Source organism: Sinohyriopsis cumingii, chromosome 8 (genome assembly GCF_028554795.1).
Source record: "Sinohyriopsis cumingii isolate HCF-2022 chromosome 8, ASM2855479v2, whole genome shotgun sequence".
NCBI classification, from domain to species: Eukaryota; Metazoa; Mollusca; class Bivalvia; order Unionida; family Unionidae; genus Sinohyriopsis; species Sinohyriopsis cumingii.
Window position 1 is genome coordinate 6,532,458 of NC_142968.1, and position 24,423 is coordinate 6,556,880.

Consider the following 24,423-nt stretch of genomic DNA (forward strand, 5'->3'; position numbering starts at 1 on the left):
TAGCCCCTGATTGTCAGACCAGCCCATTTTCATTTCTAAAAATAGCTCCCTTAATTATTATTGGATTTCATCCAAATTTAGTATGCAGCTTGCCACTGATGAAATGTTGGCTAGGTTCTTCTACACAACCTTTTTTAAGGAGTTATTTCCTCCATTTGTAAGACCCACCCATTTTTTCCACAAAATAAATCCCTTTCTTATTATTTGATTGCAGTTAAATCTGATGTGCTGCTTGTTGTTGATGATACATTGATGAGCTCAGTTGTCAGTTTCTGGGGGTGGGGGTGTATATGATTTAGATTTTTAACATAGCATTAACAATTTGAGTCATATCGCTATGATGTCTGCACTGTGGCATCATGCCACAGACATCTAGTATCATGTCCCACCCAGTCACAGTATCCTGACACCAGGCCTGCCAGTCCTAACACTGACCTTATAATGTTGAGTGCCAAGCAAGGCTAGTACCATTTTTATAAGTCTTTGGTATGACTCGGCATCAGTTTTCTGAGTCATCCTATGGCAGAGTTATGTCCTTGGATTGTCTGACCTACACCTTTTCATTTCCACACAATTTTTCTCGTCTAACTTTTGGACTAGAGCTAAGTTTATTAAGCAGTGTGATTTTCATGAGACATTGCCTGAGTTAAATTGTCTGCATTCTGTGTCATTTAGTGGAGTTAGAACTTTTGATCATTGGGGGCCCCGAGTGGTCTAAAGCGCTCTCCGTTATGGATCACTGCCTTCTCACCTCTGTCTGCGTGGCTTCGAGTCTTGGATTCGGCCAATGTGGGTATGTGAGAAAGCTTGCCAGTAGCTTCTCGTGTGTCGGTGGTTCTTTCCGAGGGTTTTCCCGGGTTCTTCCTCCACCATTAATACTGGCTGCCATGTATAGCCTTTCGTGTGCTGAAAAATGGCGTTAAACCCTACAACAACAAAAACAGTCTTTTGTTTATACAGAATAACTCCATTCATTATTATTCCAACTAGATTTTATAGCCATCTTGATAGAGATTAGGCCAATCAATTCCTGCAGTTTGCTTGTTATTTATCTTCGAACAACCTCTTTTTATTCTGATATGCTAAACGTTCTCAATAAAATTTTATGGCAGTTTTCTTATTGAAGGTAATTTTTTCTGTTTGAAAGGTATCTTCTCTCTTTCACTTTCTCTCTCTCTCTCTCTCTCTCTCTCTCTCTCTCTCTCTATATATATATATATATATATATATATATATATATATATATATATATATATATATATATATATATATATATATCGGCTCATGAATAATAATGTATTAGGGTATTAGGTCCATTGTTACTGGAACCTTTCAAATAATACTAAGTAACAGACACAGTTATGTCAGTAAGTCTGAAAGCAGTGACACTCTTGTTTCAGAAGGTATAATTGAAGTTAGGTCGTTTCAAGATATATGCATTGTTATAGAGTGATTATATTGTTGTGGAAAGACCCATTGACTTAAATGGATGCTCGTTTGATTTAAAAAATGATGTAGTAATACTCAAGTTGTTGAGTTTTGAGACAAAGGTATTGTATGTCAGTTATATTTTGAGGACCACGAACATTGATCTTTGTATTTGAGAAATTTGGTATCTCTAATAAAGTTATACAAGCAGACTTAATGGTAAAGTTGGTACCTGATTCCTACAGATAACAGATATCAGTGTTCTTTTGGTACTCGTTTGCCTAAAAAAACAGGACAAATTGTAGTCCATTAGCCTCATGTAACAGACTTCAGGATAATAACGTAACCCACTTGCCTCACATACCAGACTTTATGGTAAAGTTGGTATCCATTTGTCTTCATGATAAAGTTGGTACCCATTTGTCTCACATAACAGACTTTATAGTAAAGTTGGTATCTATTTGCCTTGCATAACAGCAAACTGTGTCAGTCCTATATACCATGTAAAATGCCTCGGCATAGTTATTTCATTAAATATGCATCTAATAATAATAATGATGACTTTGTATAGCGCCTAATCTTTAGAAGCTCTAAGCACTTAACAACATTAGACAACACCTATAAGATAAAAAACATAATAATATTATTACAAAAACAAACACCATGAAATTAGAAAAACATTAAAAAATAAAAAACATGCTGAGAATATTTCAGGTAGGAAACATTATTAGGTCTTTAAATTTGTTCTTGCAGTCAAAATAAGTGAATTTTAGTGGTATCAACTGAAAGATATTTGCGAATTGAGCTGATGCGTCTCAGCTCAAGATATGCAGCCTTGCATATGTTCATGACATGTTCGTGCAATGTGAGAGTACTGTCCAGAGTAACACCTAGTTTTCGTACTGATTATGTGAATTTAATGTTGGTGTTGCTGATATTTATTGTTTGAGGTAAAGGATGCAAATGAGAAAGTCTTTGTGTTGTGATCAGAATGACCTCAGTTTTATCATCATTCATCTGCAGCTTGTTACATGTCATCCATGATTTCACATCAGAAATGCATCTCTCTACACCTTGGATGGTAGCATCAACTTCAGTTGGGTGGCTAGATTTGTGTATTTGAGTGTCATCAGCGTACAATTGGTGAGACACTGGATGATGATCTATGACAATTGAGAGTGACTGAGCGTACAGAATGAAGAGAACAGGTCCAAGAACAGACCCCTGTGGAACACCACAACATAGATCAACTGGGCTGGGGTGTATTCCATTCACAGATACAATTTGTGTCCTGTTGACCAAGTAGGACTTGAACCACAGTAAGGCTGTATCATGAATGCCAAATGCATGCTGGAGACGGTGAAGTAATATATCTTGGTCTATTGTGTCAAATGCTGCAATCAAGGAGGGTGAGGACTGTAATCTTTCCGCTATCCAACGCAGAGAGAATGTCATTAACTACTTTTAGAAGAGTAGTTTCAGTACTGTGGCAAGGGCAATATGCAGATTGTACATTACTAAAAAGACTGTTTGAATTTAGATGAGATACAAGCTGGGATAGAACAACCTTTTCTAAGATTTTTTATATGAAACTGGGCGGTAGTTCTTTAAATCGTTTTGGTCTAATGTTGGTTTCTTCAGCAGACGCTTTACAATGGCAGTTTTGAAAAATGATAGGAATTCCCCGGATGAGAGAAAGGTATTAATAACATCAGTTAGTGAAGGCAATACTGGATCTAAGACCAGTATAACATCTATGACATAACAGGTACAAAATATAGTTTTCATTTGACTTATTCAATTGATCATCTTTTTCTTTCTTTCTATTAGCTTTCTCACATCGTTTGCAAAAGGAGGTTTGATTCGATTATAGTAACTGCCACATGGTACAAAAGTGCATCAAAACCCAGACATAAGAAAGATTCACACACACACATGCTTAACAGACACTTGGCAATCTGTGAGCCAATGCTCAGTCCATCATTTTACTCTGACGTCACTACTGACTTCAACCAATCAGAAATTTATTTGAATTAATTTGTTCATTTGAAGCCTCACTTCGATAAGGATAATCAAATCCGTCTTTGATTTGGAACACTCACATTTTGTTGCATATGGTATTAAGGAAAAATAGATACGAGATAATGTGACTTCTCAGTACTCTATCCTATCATGTAATTAATTTTTGTTTGTATGTAGTTTGATGTCATGAGCACATATGCTTTTCCTTTCAACAATTAATAAATGTATCCTTTTTCTGTACAAAGTACAAGGCTTCAGATGAGTTTTTACTTCATGAGACTGACACAGAATAGGTAATGAGGGAAAATATCAGAAATGGAATTAAACGAATTAAATAAATTATTATAGACAAATAATGCTTTGGTCTTCTTTGATTCCTTTTTGTAACATACAAAAGAATGGCAACGAAAAAGCCAATGAGAATCGTTCTAGTTGTAACATCACAATCCCAATCATCCCACCTATCTTAGTACAAATCTGATGACATTTTTATATGTAACACAACAATACATGCATAATGCCAATTAGAATACTGCAAATCAGGAAAGATCTTATTACTGGGACTCAAATTTTTGTGGCTCAGACTCAAACTTATACAAAGTTAGGATCCTTGGACTCCATCTTGAAAATTTCCTAGAATACGGGTCTGCTTTTATCCCCTTAGGTCCCTTGATTTTGTTGACTATTTCATTCCATTTGGACTGACAGTTTTGTTTTAAAACCAAGTATCTATTCCTAACAGGATGTTGAAATTCACTCCCAAGATTTCTTACGATTAATTTTGAGAAAACCCGGAATTACAGAATTTATATTTGAAGGAACGATGCACCATAAAATCCATGTAATCTGAGCATTTTCATCTCTGGAAACCCGTCTATAACCTAGATGGGTACTAATCGTGTATAAGTTCATCCTACACGTTACCCCTGCTTTTCAGAAACGCATCCCCGCATCTCCATTAACGCATCGTGTCAAACCCCAGTTGTCTTCCGTCCATCAAAATGTGCTTGTATGGTAAGTGCAAATAAAAAGGAGAAATCTGCAGCTGGACCAAACCTCAAACTAGGAATATCCGAGGAGTATCCGAGCCCTGCATGGGCATTATGATCCCGTGGGGTCTTCGTGTTTTTCAGAAGTCTAGCCTCAGTGGGCTCAAAGTCATCAAACGACAGTGGGAAAAAAATCACAGGAAAAAGAAAAGGCCACAGGAAAAAGCCATAAGTAAGTTTGGATGAGATGAAGACAAAAACCATACAGGACTTAATAAATGCTCTTTGGATGATCGCTACTGTTGGCATTTGTGTAATAGAAGCATGCGGTCCAATCGCTTAATTAAGGTGTTGATATATGTACTGTTGCAAGATCGCAGCGTTTTATAAGTTAAGAAAATAAAGTATTTCTAACCATACATGGACTCAGCTTCTCTATTATTTGGATTTGCCTGAAGACTCTGTGTGTGTTCGTGTGTGTGTGTGTGTGTGTGTGTGTGTGTGTGTAAACCTGTACTACATCTGAGTTTGTCCTAGGTGTCGGTCAAATTGATTGTCCAGCTCTGAACACATTTTATTTTATTTGTTTTTATTTTAATTTTTCATGGTCAATTACATAAATGAAGAACAAATACCAAAAGAGCTGTCGCAGCACCCTACAGGCTCAGGACACTTGTAAACATAAAACGTTTAAAACAAAACATGAATTTGCGTATTGTTTTGATATGGGAAACCACCATTTATAAATCAATATGAGATTATTCGATTTTGGCTTAGCATGAACTGTTTTGTTACGGTGAAATCGATTAATATATATTTAGTAATAATATAGGTATCTGTAATTTTAGTTGTCTTAAGTACAATGGTATGACTCGGTCGTGGGTTCGATCCCCGGCCGAGTCATACCAAAGACTTACAAAAATGGTACTAACAGCTGCCTCGCTAGGCGCTCAGCATTAAGAGTTTAGTATTAGGACTGGTCGGTCTGGTGTCAGGTTAATGTGACTGTGTGGGACATCATGCTACATGCCTGCGGCAGGATGTCCCAGTGCTAGTCATCACTATAAACTGCCACACTGCAGACACCGTAGCGATGACTGAAAATTTGTTAAAGCTACGTTAAAAATCCTAATCACACACACACACACACACACACACAATGTACGTTGCTCATACAAGTAACACTTTGTACTGAACGCTGGATACAGGGAGGAGGTGGATTAATAAGGTAGATTTCAAAATTCAAAATTGTATCTCTATATGATGTTTTCGATATACACATTCATTCGTCTCATTTCTTAACAGTTTTAGTCTTACTGCATAGAATGGTAATTTTTTATATTTACGTGATGCACGAGAGAAAGGCGATATGTGTCTTTACTCGCGGCACGTGGTTGATTTCTGCTTTGGAACAAAAACAAACATCAATACGAAACTCGCGTGGACCAGACCAAGCTTCTGGATTCTGCCGATTCCATTCACAAAACGGCACGAAGCTAAATGGGACGATTGCACAAACGAGACAAGAACAAAGCGCATTAATGTAATTACTTTGCATCCAGGTTAATGTATGGTTGTAAATACTAAGAAAACGTTTAAAGTCGTGAAAAAGAAATGTCAGTTGGGTCTGACTGAGGGTTATTCCAACTTGAGACTGTCCTCTCCCAGACAATAATTAATTACACCACAGGAGGATGAAATGAAATCACCTTATCGGTACTACAGATGAATAAGTACAGTACCGATAAGGTGATTTCATATTGTCAGAGATTTCGTTGTACTTTATTGATAAAACATCAGACTCCTGTGATTACACGAAGCAGAACAATGCTTACACAATTACGGTTCAGTTTGAAAAAAGCTAAGATCGTTATGTTGCCTCTAACGACTATTATTTTTCAAGAGTACCGATTCTTAGATAAATATAAACTTTTTCCTTTGTTTCAGTTGGTACTGACTTATTTACAAATATTTTATTTTCAAAACAGACCAAGAGTCAAAAGGTACCGTCCCAGCACCGTTGTATGATTCGCATGTAGATTAAGTATTAAATACATTTTAAATGATCGATCTGTACGCGCATAAATAACGTTTTTATTCGTCATGAATTCACTTGAGCATAAGAAAATATGCTGCAAGTATCGTTGTAAGTTTATTCTCTCTCTCTCTCTCTCTCTCTCTCTCTCTCTCTCTAATCAGTTTGTCACAGAACTTGTTCTCTATTCCTGTTGCAATTTGAAAGTAGTTACCGGATTCGGCATTTCCAAGTATATTTCCAAGATGAACACTTATTCCAAGTATTGAGATATGAATAGACTTCTTCGTCACGTGCTATCCCATCATTCCTTGCTGCATTCGAGGTATAATTCTTTCAAGGTAAGTACTTGTAACCTCTGCTCTTCCTCGTATTAATCGCAGTAATGTGTCATTCTTTTTGGTTCGATTGATTTAACAGTAATGCTAGTAGTTACATGTACTACGGTTTGTCTATTTTATGGTTACTATTCCCAATAGGTTCGTTGTTTTGTTTTATTATTTAACAAAATCTTTACAACTACTTTCGTTTTCTCGTTGACCTATTTTCTTTATCTGTAGCTCAGTTTGTTTTTGCCGTAAATGTAGCATAATATGGCTAAATTAGAAGTCTGTGAGCAGTATATACCCCATTAGCCTTATAAAATACATTTTAAAAAATCAATTTATTTAAATCCGCGTTTTGATTTAACATTGTTACATTCTGCTCTAGCTGATTCCTGGTAAAGCCTATTAATATGTAATTTATGGTACCTGTCAACAAGTCGCACTTTGCGAATGGAGGAGTGATTTCCCTTTTCCAGCTGTAACAACATAATGATGCTTCCGCTGAACATTCGAAGAAATAACTAAGGCGGAAATCTGTGTGCATTTGAAGCAATTTTTTTAAGCATCACATGTTTCATTTTTTTAAATCCAATAATGTAAATAAATGTTTCTTTATTTCTATTAAAGAACACTTACTTTTTTTAATTTATTTATTTAAAAATTTGAGACAGTTCTTTTTACAACCTTGACATATTTAGATCTGAAAGTCTACAGTTACAGTACATGCTTTAGAAAACGTGTTTTACTTTAACGTATCTTATATTCGAATTAAAAATAAGATTTGTTAAGTCTACTTTGAATTTTTATAATTTAATTTTTGATCGCCTTTATAGGAAAGATAAAATAACATTTTCCTCTTGTCATACGGAGAATGTCAACGGAGAGTTTATATAATCGTAAAGATCGTTACTGAGTAAGCATCCAGATAATAGTGTGTACATAGATACGTTCCTGTTGTCTTTTTGTTTTTACTTTTTAATTTATCTTTCGTTCATCGTTTGAATGAATCAATTTTGAGGCTTTATCTATTAAGGGAATCAAATTAACATAGCCATACTCATTATTGTATTAAATTATTTAATTATCCCATCATATAAATGTTAGGGTTGTTTTGTTTCTTTTTATGTAAGTCAGTGGTGATTTGTGACACCAATTTTCGGTCTTGATCTAATACAGTGAATAAGTTGACATACTTTTCGTCACATTTTTTTAAATATATGTAATTTATTTAATTAATTCATTGTTAATATTATTATGATTTTAAATGTCAACCTGTATTTCTGACTGCAGCTTTTAATATATTGATCTATAGAACATATGTGAACAAATAGTCCATCCGTTATACATGAAGTATGCAAAGAGTGATTCCTTGAAAATACAGTTGCAACTTTTACAGAATGCAGTAGTCATTTGGTCGTTAATGCATTGCTGCTTAAAATCTAACATATTAATGACAAGTCATGACTATTTTAGTCTCTCACTATTTTCACATTTTTGTACAGCATAGTTTTGAGATTACCTTGTCAAAAGTGGCATAGTGTATGGTAGTATAATTAACTAACAAGGTCACCATCTCACACCGGTTAATACCAGTGGTGATTTTGGATTCTTCGCTGACTGCTCATGTATTAGTGTGCTGTGTGGAATGTTGTTTTTTTTATCAACTTGAGATGAGAATCACTATGCCTTTGTTTGAGTGTGTGTGTGTGTGTGTGTGTGTGTGTGTGTGTGTGTGATTTAGAATTTTAACGTAGCTTTAACAGTTTTTCAGTCGTATCGCTACGATGTCTGCAGTGTAATAGTTTATAGCGATATCTAGCACTGGAGCATCATGCCGCAGACAAGTAGCATGGTGTCCCACCCCGTAACATTATCCTGACACCAGGCCGACCAGTCCTAACACTAACCTCTTAATGCTGAGCGCCAAGCGAGGCAGCTGTTAGTACCATTTTTTTAAGTCTTTGGTATGACTCGGCCTGGAATCGAACCCACGAGCTCCCGCATCCGAAGCGGACGCTCTAACCACTAGGTCACCGGAGCGGTCGACTTTGTTTGAAAGACAGTAGTCATAAAATTAATTTAAAACTGCTTTATGTCACTTAATAAAAGATAGCAACCTACCTGTTTCCTTTATTAAACTTTATCCGGGAAGGTAATTAAAAATCCATGCTTATTGGAAGGGTTTTAAATAACTGATGTTTTATCTAGTATGTGTAGGTGTGTGTCGGTGTTTTTGATGGTGTGGTCAATCGAACGCAATATGTAATACTGGAATGTGTATAACGAAGGTACAAAGGTACTAGACGTACTCAAGCGGTGATTTTAATATTCTGGCCATTCTGTTGACTTCGGCACTTTACTGACCATCCAATAACTTTAGTCGAATTTAGCTATAATTGTGGTACTTAATGAAAGCAGGGCCGGATTGGGTGGGTGTCCTAGTCCCCCCCCCCCATAATAAAAGTATGCAAACACACACACACACGCGCGCGCGCGCGTGTAGTCACTTGTCACTTGAAATTTGACCATCGTTTTATTCTTGTGAACGTTTATTAGGCAGTATGCACACTTTGAATAAACAGACGGATAGATCTTTGTTTTGGTGCCCTTTCGCGGAAAATCAGGGCATATTTTAAATTTTGGAACCCCCCTCCCCCAAACACTTGATCTGATCCGACCCTGGAAGGTATTCTGTTAAAAACAATGTCAGCTATGTCAAGCTGGCTTACGTATACACTTTTTCAAAATCTCTCAGTAAAAACTGTTGTTGTCATTACCCATTTTAAGTAATATGTCATAAAAGGATATGGTCCTTACTAGCCATTGGTGTCTACATAAGACATGTTTTAATGCCTTGACTTCATTACGTCATATTATATGCATAGTTTGGCCCTAGGAACCAACGAAATAATCTATATATAATCAGAGATAATATTTAACCTACGAAGTATATTAGTCCCAGTTATCAAACACGATTATAGTGCCAGTTTCATTTTCGTTCCAGTTCAGTCCATACTTGCTAAATATAAACAAAGATAATATTTACACTTACAGTGTATTTTAGTCCCAGTTACTAATTCCTATTTTAATGTTACTTTCCTTTTCATTCCATCTCAGATCAGCCTTGGTAAAGGATTTCAAGACATCGAAATTGTGTGTCCACGCTGCATGGTCATATATGTTGACAAATATTTGACCGCTTGAGTGAGTGTATTTGCTTTCGCCTATTTCTTAGTACCACCACCTTTATTTTGATTCGGGTAATGAATGTGTGATTTGTAGTGTGTGTGTGTGTGTGTGTGTGTGTGTGTGTGTGTGTGGTTATAGCTATTATTGGGTGATATCAACGCTTATTAAAGTATGCTTTTAATAATAATAATAATAATAATAATAATAATAATAATAATATTATTATTATTATTATTATTATTATTTCACTACCATATCTCAATATTTATTATAAATATGGTCTTATTTTTTCACGAGGACGTTTAATTTTGATCGATTTACCAAGTTCTTGTACGTTTTAGAATCAGTTGTCAGCCCCATGTAGCAACTCCACTATGTATATAGGAATTAATGACCAGTACGCTGAAATAAAGAACCGCTTGGTCATGAATATCGAGTTCATAAATAGCAGAAACTCAAAGCTTAGTTAGATGGCCGATAAAATATAACCCTTTTATTTTTTCGTTTTGTAATGTTCAGCCGTTTGTATTCATATACAGAATATGGTAGATTAATGTACGCTAAAAGGTTTTAACGTAGCCATTTTTTCCAGTTATGTGATGTGTTTTCGCAATGTTAAATATTGCGCCCAAGAGCTTTTAATTGAACATTACTTTTACACTTTTATACTTTCATGATGTTTTATATTCACACCAGAAAGTTGACCGCCAGAAGAAGAAAAGAACTTTAAACTGCCATAAACATTTTCCAGTAAACAGTTTTACTTTCTAAAACATTCTTTTCCTTGTACTTCTCTGTTAAATCGCGTTACCAAGTACAATTAATTGTTTGGTCTTTCTTTCTTTCTCTCTCTCTCTCTCTCTCTCTCTCTCTCTCTCTCTCTCCTGTGTGTCTGTTTGGAATTATTATGTCAGAATATTTGATTAAATAATTCTTCTTAGCGATGAGACTTTACGATCTGTATCAGCTATGTTTGTTTTACCATGTTGTGTATGATTCATTTCTATGTTCTGACATCATCAAACTACAATTGTGTTTTATACGGTAATACATATTCTGTTGTGTTTTCGGGATAGTAACTTGATCTTGTCTCCAGCAATTCTTCGTACAGAAGTACACTTTGAAAAGGCTATAATGATTTTAACTTACATGTCACCACAGATTTATTGTATCACAATCCACAGAGTTCTTGTTTTATGAACACACACGAGACAATATGTTGTGCGTGAACATTGTGTTGTTTCTACGTTAATGACTTTTCGTGTTTGCCGAAGCCTAATAGATAACCTGGTATGCTTTACAAAAAGACAAGACAAGGCACATGTAATAGCAAGGCCACCAGTCTAATCTCAACAATATCGGCCGTACCTTAAGGTGGGTATACTCCCTGTGATGTAGCAGTTCTTTTATGCAGTGTACCGCTCATCTTTCATCTATAAAAAAATGAAAGGCCGCTGTTTTGCTGCCATGTCAGTTTAATCAGGTATGAAACTTATAATGCAGAGAGAGAAGGGGGGGGGGTGGGGGTGGCAGTATCCGCAAATAGAAAATTCATATTGCTATTACATAAATTTTGTGTTCTTCGAGATTGCCTTTGATAGGGTTTTTCGAAGCGGTAGCAGGAACTCCAGCGCCCATATGTGCTCGACTCCGGTCGTGAGTCCTCAAAATATTCGTGACGTGTAGTGGCGATTGTGAAGTATTTATAATGGTGATTTCAGATTAAATTTAGTTTTGCCTGTCAGAAGTCTTTGGGCAGTAACAAGTAGCCAGTTCATTAATTTAACGACTACTTCTGCTTTATTGGATGTCCGGTTTATTGGATTAGTTCATATAGGTATTTCGGACTGCTTTTCTTTATTGAAGTGAATAAAACAGTACTTTTTTTTTAAAAAAACTTTCTTTGTTGTATATTACGTATAACAATGTGCCCTACAATATCGAACTGTCTCTGTAAGCGTAATTCAAGTGCAACGCTAGTTGTGTAAGGGAAATAGTGTACCAGGTACTAGCGTACCAGGTACTAGCGATGTAAAAGAAAAATCCAATTCCCCCGGAAAGGTATCTTAGCTAAATCAAGAATGTCCGGAAAGGCATCTTAGCTAAATCAAGAATGTCGTGTTCGCTTTCCGCTTTCACTGCATGCGTAGTTCGGTGGGTGGGATGGAGGTGAGAGTACTTGACCGATTTGTGAAAAACCAATGGTTTTGAAACAAGATACATGATCTATAAAGAAAAAATAATAAGTTGCATGAAACGAGTCATTTATTCAGCTCCATGGACATACTTCTCTAGTCAGATTTGGGTTTTAGAGTACCCGCGCAGATCATATACATGTTTGGTTTGACTGTTAGTATGTGCAGACAAAACAGATCATACCTGTATTGCTTATGTATTTTGATACATAGGATTGCATACTATTGTGTGTACCAAATTTAGAGTAACTGATGACCAAAACAATCGAGTTATCACAAATCGGTACACTCTCTCCGGAGGGTAATAACTGTTGTCTCAAGTAGGTCATATGCGGGTAATATCACCATAGCATGAGGTAAAGATAGAAGTGACATGCATATAATTTTCATATATATATATATATATATATATATATATATATATATATATATATATATATATATATATATATATATATCCAAATTAAAATCTTTTTCTCTTGAACGTGTAATGTAATATATATATATATATATATATATATATATATATATATATATATATATATATATATATATATATATATATATATATATATATATATATATATATATATAAAGAGAGAGAGAGAGAGAGAGAGAGAAACAGTTTTACTAATATTTTATTATGCACAATATATTATGGATATAATATTGATGAATGTTCAACATTTCACCAGAACTCAGTTTATATAATACAAATGTGTGATGTGCATAATACTTGTAATCAAGCATTTTATAACTAATTAATCATTATACATTGAGAATTAGTTTTAAAATGCTCTTTCATTTTTAAAGAATTAGTATATTTATTTTTTATATTAGTTTATACTTTCACTAGTTAAGTTATTCTGTAAATTAGAATAATATAAAACTATTCTTAACTAATTGTAAACAGGGGACATAATTTTAAAAAATTGATTAATGAATGTCGTACAGTGTTTTGTAATTTAGACCTTTTGGATATACCGTATTAAGACGGTGAATCTAACTGGTTTCATCGCTCCGGTGGCCTAGTGGTTAGAGCGTCCGCCTCAGATGCGGGAGGTCGTGGGTTTGATCCAAAGATTTACAAAAATGGTACTGACAGCTGACTTGCTTGGCGCACAGCATTAAGAGGTTAGTGTTAAGTGTTACGACTGGTCGGCCTGGTGTCAGGATAATTTGAATGGGTACATTTTTCAGACATCGTAGCGAGATGACTGAAAAATTGTTAAAGCTACGGTAAAGATCAAAATCAAAATCACACACACACACACACACACACACACACACACACATATTGGTTTCCTTTAGCAGACGTTCCATCTCAGAATCAGCTATAACAATAGGTTGAAAGGAAAAATCTTACAAAGTATGTGACGCTCCGGTGGCCTAGTGGTTAGAGCGTCCGCCTCGGATGGGGGAAGTCGTGGGTTTGATCCAAAGATTTACAAAAAATGGTACTAACAGCTGCCTCGCTTGGCGCTCAGCATTGAGAGGTCAGTGTTAGGGCTGGTCGGCCTGGTGTCAGGATAATGTGACTGCGGCATGATGCCCCAGTGCGGGACGTCACTATAAACTGCCACAATGTATACATCGTAGCGATATGACTGAATTTGTTTTTTCAAGCTACGTTAAAAATCCAAATCACACACACACACACACACACACACACATAAAGTATGGGAACTCTTGTTAAAATGTGCGGCAACATAAGATGAAAATGACTGATCGATATATATATTTTTTATGTCTGATCTATGTTGGTTCATACTTAAAGATATTTGTTGACTGGTTTGTCCAATATATTCGGTTGGTTCAACACATTTGACCTGTTGGTGTTGTTTATTTTATTATGTGTGTGTGTGTGTGTGTGTGTGTGTGTGTGTTAAAGAAAACATTTTAATTTGATTTATTTAATGGCTGGGAATCATGCAGACAACTCGGATAGATGCAGTTTTACTTACGTCCTATCTTAGTGCTTTTCTTAAGTACCAGTGCTATTCTTGTACGTGTGTTGATCAGAAGATTACAAAGTTCGGAGTTCGTGGTCATAAAAAGAAACGGAGTATCTCGCATTGCAGTGTTTTTCTTGTGAAATAAGTGGTCATTTTAAGTGGTGCTCGATTATTCCTTTCTCATTCACAAGAAGTGTGGATGGCTTCAGCTTTGATTCTTTCGGTTACTTGTCGGTATTTAAGTGTTTTTTTATTTCAGGTAGGCATTTGATGTTTAGTACACTCAAACAGCGTGCATTATAATAATTCATGATAAAATCCTTATTAGAAAAGGCATGCTGCCTATGGCGCCACGTGTTCTTAAATAGCCACTTGGACCCAGCTTTGGCACTGCTATTTTTGGGACAGGTTCTGCTGTAACTTGGGATCCGCCTACATTATTACCAGTCACCTAATTGTTGGCTGGTACAGCAATATTAATAGCTATTTTACAAGATACTATGATGACTCGTCCCAGCATTTAAAGACATGACTCGTCCCATCATTAAAGTCCTAAAGAATGACGTCATTCTATCGTTACTTCTGTGGATTTATTGTAATTATTGACGCCAATTCGTCCACTAATGCGTCAGTGTATCCATCCCTCCCTCTATCAATAGGTTCTCTCTGTTAGATGATTTACATCTGCACATAAGAGTATGGTTCAAGATGATGATCAAATGACCAAGAATGCTACACAGTCTAGGTGTAGTGGTTTAAGAGGTTAATTATATGACACAGTCTAGGTGTAGTGTAAACGGTGTAGGGTTTTAAAGCTAACATTTTCGTTGGTAAAATGTCTGCGCTCCATCTGCACCGTATAATGGAGGATAATCGTATATGGTATATCTTTAGAAATGTTAGCAGATGACAACAAAAAGGTTTTGGTTCTGGATGCTGCCTAAGAGGGAGAGAAGGAGTCACAAATTTAAAGGTTTGGATTGATTACTTGTCTATTATAGGCTTATTGTCATGATTCCTCGATTATAACTGCCATGCATTAGTGCCACTATTTAAATTATATTCCATATGCACACATGCAAAGATTACTTAGTATTCCAAAATTCAACAAATAGGGCCTCGACATCAGTAAATATTACACGGAAGGTAGTGGTTTTGCCATAAAGGTAACGGCAAAGTAAACGTGGTGTATATTATACAATGAGCCTTCTTAAATCGAAGTATGTTTTCTTTTTTTTCTTCAGACAATGGCTGAGTCTCCAGCAATAATTAACGACCATAAGTACATTGAGGAGCTAAAAGAAAGGTTTCTGATTTGCTGCGTGTGCCACGAGGAGTTTGATGAAAGTTCCCGCCATCCGCGACTTCTTCCATGTCTTCACTCTGTCTGCTTCACTTGCCTTCAGAAACTGGTCAAGGATGAGAGAGTCAAGTGCCCACTCTGCAGCGACAGCATCGTGATCCCCAGTAATGATGTGAATGTGATTCGTAAGGACAACACCAGACGAGACCTTCTGGATTTTGTAAGCGTCCGAACCGAGACCACCGGAATCAAGTGCACCCAGTGTGAGAAGGACACGGCTGTCTCGCGATGTTCAGAGTGTAAAGACTTTCTCTGTAAAGACTGTACGCACGCGCATCAGGTTACTAAGATGACGAAGTCCCATCCCGTTTCTTCGTTCGAGAAGTTGTTGAATATGTCCCTGACAGAGTTCAGTGGAAAGTTGAAATGTCAGAAATCTGGACACGACCAGTATACGCTAGACCTCTACTGCACAAAGGACGGATGCAGGCACCCCATATGTACATTGTGCGCACTGACGGAACACAAGGAGGCTAATGGACATGTAGTAAGTTTTCATATTGTCAAAGATAATCTTTGCTCCTTTTTGAAAACTATTTTATGATCTTGTTTTCGAACTTTTGCTCTGATTCTTTACCAATAACAATTAGTTTCCGAACAACAAAGGTTTTGCGTTAGGTTGTTGAAAAAATAAAGTGCAGAAAAGCTTTGCTTATTTTATGCAACAAGATTAGTAAAAATAGAAAGTATTTTCTTGTGTATATCTCCAGTAACAAAGAAGGAGGATGAAGACGAAAATAAATAATCAAACAATGTGACGCAGTACATAACGGATTTATATGCAGCTTTCATCTATGTCTGGGCATATATACTATGTACTGTAGGTGCAAAAACACCCCAACAAAAACAAAATTAAACGCCAATGTGTTTCTATACAGGTAAATGATGTAACTGCGACATATACAAAGGAGATGACAGAGACAAAGGAAATCTTGACACGAGCCGTGGAGACTGAGAGGGATGTGGAGAAAGTGATAAACGAGGTGAAAGATGAGATTCACAATGTAGAGGTGTGCGCTATGAACCTAGAGGTCAACATCAAAGCAGCCTTTAACAACTGCAGAACGATGCTGGACAGGCGAGAACAAGAACTGATTCAACAGGTCAAACAACACTGTCAAGGAAAGGTGAAGACCTTAAGTCAACAGAAAGCTTGTCTGGAGGAATTCAAGACAGAGCTGAATGATTCTATTTCATTCACGAACGGTGTCCTGAGTGGATACAGCCCAACAGCTTTCTTACAGGTGACTAAAAGCACAAAATTGCTCCTTATCATGTGGTATTCCTCTTCTTTTTCTATAGGTGTATACAATATAATTTTCCTCTTTTTCATAACATTATCCACTATTGCAGGTAATCTATCATTTATTCTCTTTCTTCTACCACCTCTTTCTTTTGTCTATTTTTCATATCGTTCATTCGTTTCTTCCTGACTTTCTTTTGAAGTTTTTTTCGACTATCGCATTCTTATAAGCGACCTAGTCAGTTTATTTCTGTGAAGATTGGCCGCTGTCGTCCTTCGTACTATTTATTATATATCTGAGTAATCTTAGAAAGTACATTGTATTAACTCTTTTACATAATTTTTTTTAAAATCAATAACCGTCTTATTTCCCAAAGGTCCACGGACGAATCAATGAAAGGCATGAGCATTTATATGCCAGACGCTTTGACCAATGTCCCCATGCAACAGCAAATATGATTTTTAATGCAGTCAGCATGGGCGCGGACTTTCAGAAGCATGTATTTACCATGGGAAACGTTGAGAGCTTTGACATCTATCCAGCACACTGCAAAATTGTGGCAACCGATGGATTGATTGGTCAGCCATCCAAGGTTATCAAAGTTTTCTTATACGACCGTGAAAGAAGACCATTCCCAGAGGAGAAGGCCGATGTACAGGTTAGGATTCTGGACACGTCCTCACAACCAATGACCCCATTTTATGCTGCTCTTTATTCCAAGCACGACAACGCTTTCGTTCAAGAAGTGACTGGAGATGAACCTGGGGACTTCATGGCAGAAGTTTATGTTTGTGGGATTGGGATTGGAGACAAACTAATGTTTAAAATCAAGGATAACAAGTCAGGTGCTTCAGGAGAAGAGAAAGGTGCTCGTGCTAGAGAAGCTCCACCAAAAAAGAAACCTACCAAAGTGGAAAACGCAGGTATGCTTCTGGAATAATTTCCTGTGCTTATAACTTAGGAGTCGTGTTTGCCAGCTATTCTTAATTAAAATGACTGTAAGAAAATCATTAGATTTGGAAACTTTTAGATAGCATTTACAAGGAATTAAGACAAATACATAATTGACCATTTTCTCTGTAGCTTTTTACTCTCTTATTTTTAGCTTCCATTGACTTTATCCTTAGTTACATTGCCTGAGTGATTTTAATGTAACTAAACGAAGATTTTCAATCACTCTACGAGTCGTTTGTTATTCACCTACTGTGACATTTTTCATAGCAACTGAATCGACATCGAGAATGAGCGGGAAGGCTGTGACGGGAAAACAGCCTCCGGGTACTATGGACATACGGGTGGAAGCGACTCCAAGTCTCCCCGGATACGACGGATGTGGAACTATTGTCATCACTTACACATTCCAGGGTGGCATACAAGGGGTATGAATTCTTTTATGTCATTAATGAATACAATTTAATAAATAAATCCCGAACCCTTGCATATTACAAAATTTGAATCTCTCTCTCTCAAAAAAAAAAAAAAAAAAAAAAAAAAAAAAAAAAAAAACCGACACACGAGTGCCAGTTGCAAGTACTGCATAAATTCTTGGAATTGTTGGACAAACTGGTTACGAAGCAGAGTCCACTTTTAGTTCAGACTCGGGAACAAAATACCTTTACTACGGCAACACTTTCAGAAATCTGTCATGGCGTTCGTTGCGTTCATTTAATGAGATATTAAAGAAATTGTAAATAAATACATGTACAAAATCTATCTTTCAGGAAGATGACCCTAATCCCACGAAGCCATATAGTGGGACAAAACGGACGGCTTACTTGCCTGACAATAAGAAGGGACAAAAGATCACGAAACTATTGAAATTGGCGTTTGACAGAGGGCTTTTGTTCGTGATTGGTGTGTCGCAAACCACCGGAGTTGACAACTGTATCGTGTGGAATGGAGTTCCGCACAAAACAAATCGCCATGGAGGACCGCCAATGTAAGGCTTTTCATAGCTTTATAACATTCTAGAAGATGTAACTCGTATTTGGCATTTTAATATCTATATATGTTTTAATTCACTGAGATTGTGTTTGTCATTTGATGAATTACTTAATAGATGGATATTTATTTACGCGTTGTATTGTTTCTTTGAATGTATTGCTTTATTTTGGTCTGGTGTGATGAATTGTAACACTGATTTGACCACCTATTTATCCATCTGCCAGATACTTAGAGGATATTTTATTTTTCTGTATAATGCAATATAAATCGCTTTCAGTGGTAGAAACACTTCGTGTAAACACGTTGAGATACGTACCACAGGATAAAATATATTTGATATTAATGCTAGTAAAAGACAAAGTTTCTTGCATAAGAAAACAAATCTTATTCTTTCTTTGGAATTTAGAAGCCGTTACCCATCCTTCAACCCCCACCCCACTTCGACTTAAATCATGCGAAGAATTATATCAAACAAAATGCGTTCATGTAACAGCAGTGGGTTGGAGGTAACATATTTTGCTGTAGAAAATTACATTTTTTTACGAGAGCCTTGGCAAATCAGTAGCAGAACTTCGGACTTCCATCTTCCCCATATATATATATATATATATATATATATATATATATATATATATATATATATATATATATATATATATGCAGGGCAGGCGCTACCATATAGGCAAACTTGTCATCCGCCTAGAACGCTGATTTCAGGGGGCGCATTTCTCCAAATCAACAACAGTTTTGAAAAATAAATAAATAAATTTCAGTTTTATTGAGGGTCGTTTTTTTTATCCTGGTTTATTTCATACAGGAACAAATAATCGGGTTGATTCAGTCTGACCGAAACACCGAAATATTTTCCGGGGGGGGGGGGGGACGCCAGAATCTAACCTTGCCTAGGGCGCCAGATAATCTGGCGCCGGCTCTCTCTCTCTCTCTCTGTATATATATATATATATATATATATATATATATATATATATATATATATATATATATATACACACACACACACAAAATTACAACAAAACGTTTTTTATTTTTTTATATACAATACAAAATATTGGCCCGTAAAGTATGTTGAATCAAGTGTCATGCAACTTAGAAGGAACCTTAACAGCGGGGAGTCAACTATTTTCGGCAAAAGACAATGTCCACGCATAAGAAGAAAGCAATATACATTCCATTTATTTATTTAGTTTTAAAAATATGATTGTTTTTCTTGGTGCCATAGTATCTTCTTTTGACATATATAAATAGTCGTTATGTGCATGATGGATTTTTTAAAATATATTTTAGCATGAAAAATTATTAGTATAATACATTAGATGAAATTATTGTTTCCGTGAAGAAATGTGAAAAATATGTCAATAATTATTTATAATTCACACATAAGGTAGATATATTACGTCAGATATGGAGTCTGTTGTTGAACGTTATGACGGCTAAAATAAAATAAACTTTCACTTTTAGGTTTGGATACCCTGATACCGACTATCTGGATCAAGTCTTGGAGCAACTGGCGGCTAAGGGAGTTACTGAAGCTGACCTTCCTAAGTGAAGTGATAAGGGTTTTCCCCCAGATGTCATTCTAAGTCGAATTAATAGCACTTTTTATCAAACAAATTTGATAAATTTGTTGCGATAATTTTCTTTGATACTGAAAATAAAAGCAATAATTCACGATCAGCAGAAGAGAGTAACGATATATATTGTTGATTAGACTTACCACCTTGAGATTTATATTTCAGAAGAGAAGACATTATAGAGTGTGTTTGTCAAAATATGAACTTGATTATTTTGGGTTTTTTAATATCAGTATGCTAACAACAATATGTGTGCTTAGAATATGAGGGATGGGTAATTTTGATGTAAGAAAACATCAGCATATTTCTTTTGTTTTACACAAGGTGGATTATATAAAGCGGAACAACAAAAATCCCACTTTCTTTAATCCTAAATTATTCGGTCCGAATGCAGTTGTAAAGTACAAGAGAGGTTGCATTGCATGACTACTGATATAGGTTAATATAGACATATAATATTCCTATATATAAAATCTTTTATGACGAGTTGGTACATTTTACAAACATTGACTGCGTTTTCTTATTTTTTTTATATCCCAGCAAGACAGCGTAACACTTTCTGTGAATGTGATTGGTCCACAAAGAACTTTTAAATCCATGCGCAGTATTGATGATTTTGATTGGCTACGGCCATGGGAAATTTCCTTGCCGCAGCTGCTGGGACCACTTTATCTTAATTTTACTATTAACAATATGGCAGCCTTCTTTCTAATCGGTAGCGAAATGGACATAGTGATCAAACGCACAACTAGCACAAAAACGCGCAGTAGTGGTCAGGTATGTCAGAAATATGGCTAAAACTAAAACAAGAATATGAGCAAACCCGATGGATGTTCGCCAGATTAAACGAAAAATGGAGAACTACAATAAGACATTACGCTGTCCAAAACAAACTTACTGAGTCTATGTAAAGAAACGCCTGGCAGCTTTATCATCGGAGATTAAAATAGCTAATATGACGCAGTATTTGTACTGTTAATTTAATAATTCCTTTAGGCATGCAGTCGTGTTTAGTTGTGTAACATAACGCTTTTTTTTAAAGATCGTTTTTTCTGTATTGTATTAACTTTTAACAGAGACTGAGTGAGAACCTCTTTTTTAACACACACACACACACACACACAGATTATTGCATTAAACCAATTGGTCTTGGAGCATGCATACAATTCTAACGTCATTATCTACGTTGAAGTTCAATCTTATGAATAGATAAATGGTGAACATCGATTATAACTTATCTCAAGCGGAACAACAAAAATCCCACTTCTTTAATCCTAAATTATTCGGTCCGAATGCAGTTGTAAAGTACAAGAGAGGTTATATTTAATATTTATAACCATAGTTGCAAAATGTATTTCATAACTGTAATTGAGTAGTTTTTGCTTGTCCATTTTAATTTGCATATTTGCCAGTTTAATAAAACAATATATCGATTGTGACGTAAGTACTATACTTCTGAACTGCGCTTTTTGGTTTGTTTGATTAATTTAAGAATGATTTTTGTGTTAAATTTACGAATATTTTTTTGCGTTCCTATTCTTGTATTGTTGTTACCTATTAGTTACTTTTGAAATCGTATAATTGTGCTTTAGTTTTCTCACTGACCGTGATTGTTTGTCAATTTCTCTTTGCTTAAAGGTAGCGTGGACGCATCAAATGCAACTGTGTGATCATTTTGTAAATCAATAGACCGACAAAATCCAGTGAAAGTTCAGTTTATTCAGATTCCATTTTCTATGATGATGCAACAAATTTAGATGCCCCTTTTGCTCATGCGTGGTATGCCTTTTACCATATCATATACGTATGATACGTAACAGCACCTAGCCCGTATGCACGATGATATTACTTTCGAAATTTCTTGGGCAATGATTTTAACTTTTAAAAACACCTGCATATATACAACTAATTTAGAAAACAATATGTTCATGTCGAATGTAGTCTTAATAAAAAATTAAACTCTTCAGTGTATATTGTTGTTTAACCTTAAATTAAAATCTCATTGAGCTCCTAAATGACTTGAAACGTCACCATATGTTAATCACTTTATATCTCTTTCTTATCTTCGCTGACCGACCATACCAAGAAACACCTCTAAGCACACATATTGTGTAAATTTTTAGGAACAATTCCTTTCAAATAGAAAGAATTTAGTTACTTACATAGTATTCCGCAATTCTAAATCGAATGGAATGCATTGAATACATAATGGCTGCTTCAAGGTCCAAACCACACAATCACACCAATTATTGCCTGTAATGGCAGATTGTCCATGCACTTGAAACAAATGTGCATGCTTCCTTTTTCAGTTTACATTGCATCGCAGATCTGATGTACAAAAGAAATATAATTGCGTGCTTCACCCAACTTGAAAAGATTAAAAACAGATTAAATATAACTGGTGTACAAAGTCCCCCAGTGTTATACATGCTTAATTAATTATATATTGTAATAAGTTATGGAAATTTAATTAGGAGGTAGGGTGGGGTGAAGTTAAAGCCATACATTTTGTCTCTTTTCTAAGTTATTTTTCAAGTAAAACGCACGAGGCAGGAGACGTTTTTTTATTTAATTTTTAACAAAGTTTGGGTATTGTTTTCTTGGAAGTTAGATATTTAAATGCGGCAAAAAAAACGTGCAGGATATGCAGATTTCTATTTTTCAGCCAATTTGAGGATATATGAAAATTCAACAGTCGCTTTGCCTTTATTTTCAAACGAAATGATTGCAGACGTCATTCTCTTTAAAAGTTGGAATGCTACACAGAACTCTGGTCCAACTATTCAATGACACCAGCACACGATAATATTTCCTGATCATTTGACGAAACAAAATTCACATCTTGTTGTCCCAACACTGTTATCCCCTTCGCTAGTTTGAATAGTTATTCTTTTTTTCCTGCCGACATTCTGCGATGTTGTCTCAGGGGAGATTTAAGTTCCGGAATTTTACACCTTTCCAAAGTATCGTCATTTAAATAGTTTGTTGAAACACTGTAACATCAAAGTCGATAAAGGTATCCCTCGGAAGTTGATCAAGTGATGACAGCGCCCAAATCTAAGGGAAGTAATTAACTTACTGAAAAGGTCTATGTTGGAGTGATTTTCCTTACCAGCTGTGACCTCATTTGTTGAACATTGCAGAATATACTAATGCGGAAATACAAATCAGCATAGCTGAATTTATTAAAGTGATTTCTTTGAAGCATCGTCTTGGTTAATATTTTGATAATATAAGTGAATCTGTATTTCTGATACTAAACTTCTTTTGAAAGCAAAGTGTCTATTTTTATTAAAGACCACCTATTTATTTTCTTTAATTTATACATTTTAGAATTTGACAAAAAAGTATTTTTAAAATTTAAATTAGATTTAAGACATCAGAATATATTGGTATTGATTACGGGTATTTCACTAAAATAGATGTACTTTGGGTTAATTTATCCCTTTGTAATGTGAGTATAATTTAGGCCGTCTGTATTTATGACCTTATTTCGATTGTTGTTTTTTTTTTTGTTTTTTTCATCAGAAAATTTGGAATAGAAGTTTGTGGTTAGATTCCTCTTTATTAAAGAATTCGAATTCATTTAATTTCTCCTTTTCTTAATTTTAGGATTTGCTTGTCTACTTGGAACTTTGACATCGATTATCGTCTAATACAGAATTGGTCTCTTGATATACAGGGAATAGGTTAACATGATTCTAACGATAATCGTATGCGTTTTTGTATGATGGTCGACATAGCTGCATTTAATGTGTTGATTTTTAAATTATTTATTTTACAATATGAAAATATTGATTAACAACCTGGATTTTACAAATTCGATTTTCAAGTTTTGTCACTTTTTTAATGAGATTCTTTCATTCATCCATTTTTACAAATGTTAAGGAGACTTGCTTTGATTCAATATCATTTAAGGATATACATTTTTATAGTCGGTCTTGACTTCTGACATTAAACTTCCTGTCCTGAGCTAGAACTTGGAACAGGTTTACATTGTTTACATTTCCTTCATTAATTACCCGTATGTTCATTAAGTAATCCATGTTTAAATATTTGGGTACACGTCAGTGTACACCTAGATTTCTGACACCAAGTTTCAATATTGGTGTATAAACAAAGTTTGATTCAATAAGCCATC

The 24,423-nt window shown here is 35.4% G+C and overlaps 1 protein-coding gene across 2 annotated transcripts; it reads left to right on the forward strand.

The window, feature by feature from the left end:
• Positions 1-6,776: 6,776 nt before the first annotated feature.
• On the forward strand, positions 6,777-22,248 carry LOC149792905 (E3 ubiquitin-protein ligase TRIM45-like). Of its 2 annotated transcripts, XM_089966731.1 has the most exons (9): positions 6,797-6,815; positions 9,918-10,004; positions 13,154-13,318; positions 15,384-15,989; positions 16,381-16,746; positions 17,123-17,669; positions 17,968-18,125; positions 18,468-18,685; positions 20,170-22,248. In XM_089966731.1, exons 4-9 carry the CDS (start codon positions 15,387-15,389, stop codon positions 20,255-20,257), a joined length of 1,980 nt encoding a protein of 659 aa, XP_089822857.1. In that variant the 5' UTR covers positions 6,797-6,815; positions 9,918-10,004; positions 13,154-13,318; positions 15,384-15,386; the 3' UTR covers positions 20,258-22,248. The 2 variants fall into 2 exon arrangements, with proteins under 2 accessions (XP_089822856.1, XP_089822857.1); XM_089966730.1 differs by lacking the exon at positions 13,154-13,318 and having other exon boundaries at positions 6,777-6,815.
• The last annotated feature ends 2,175 nt before the right edge of the window (positions 22,249-24,423 follow it).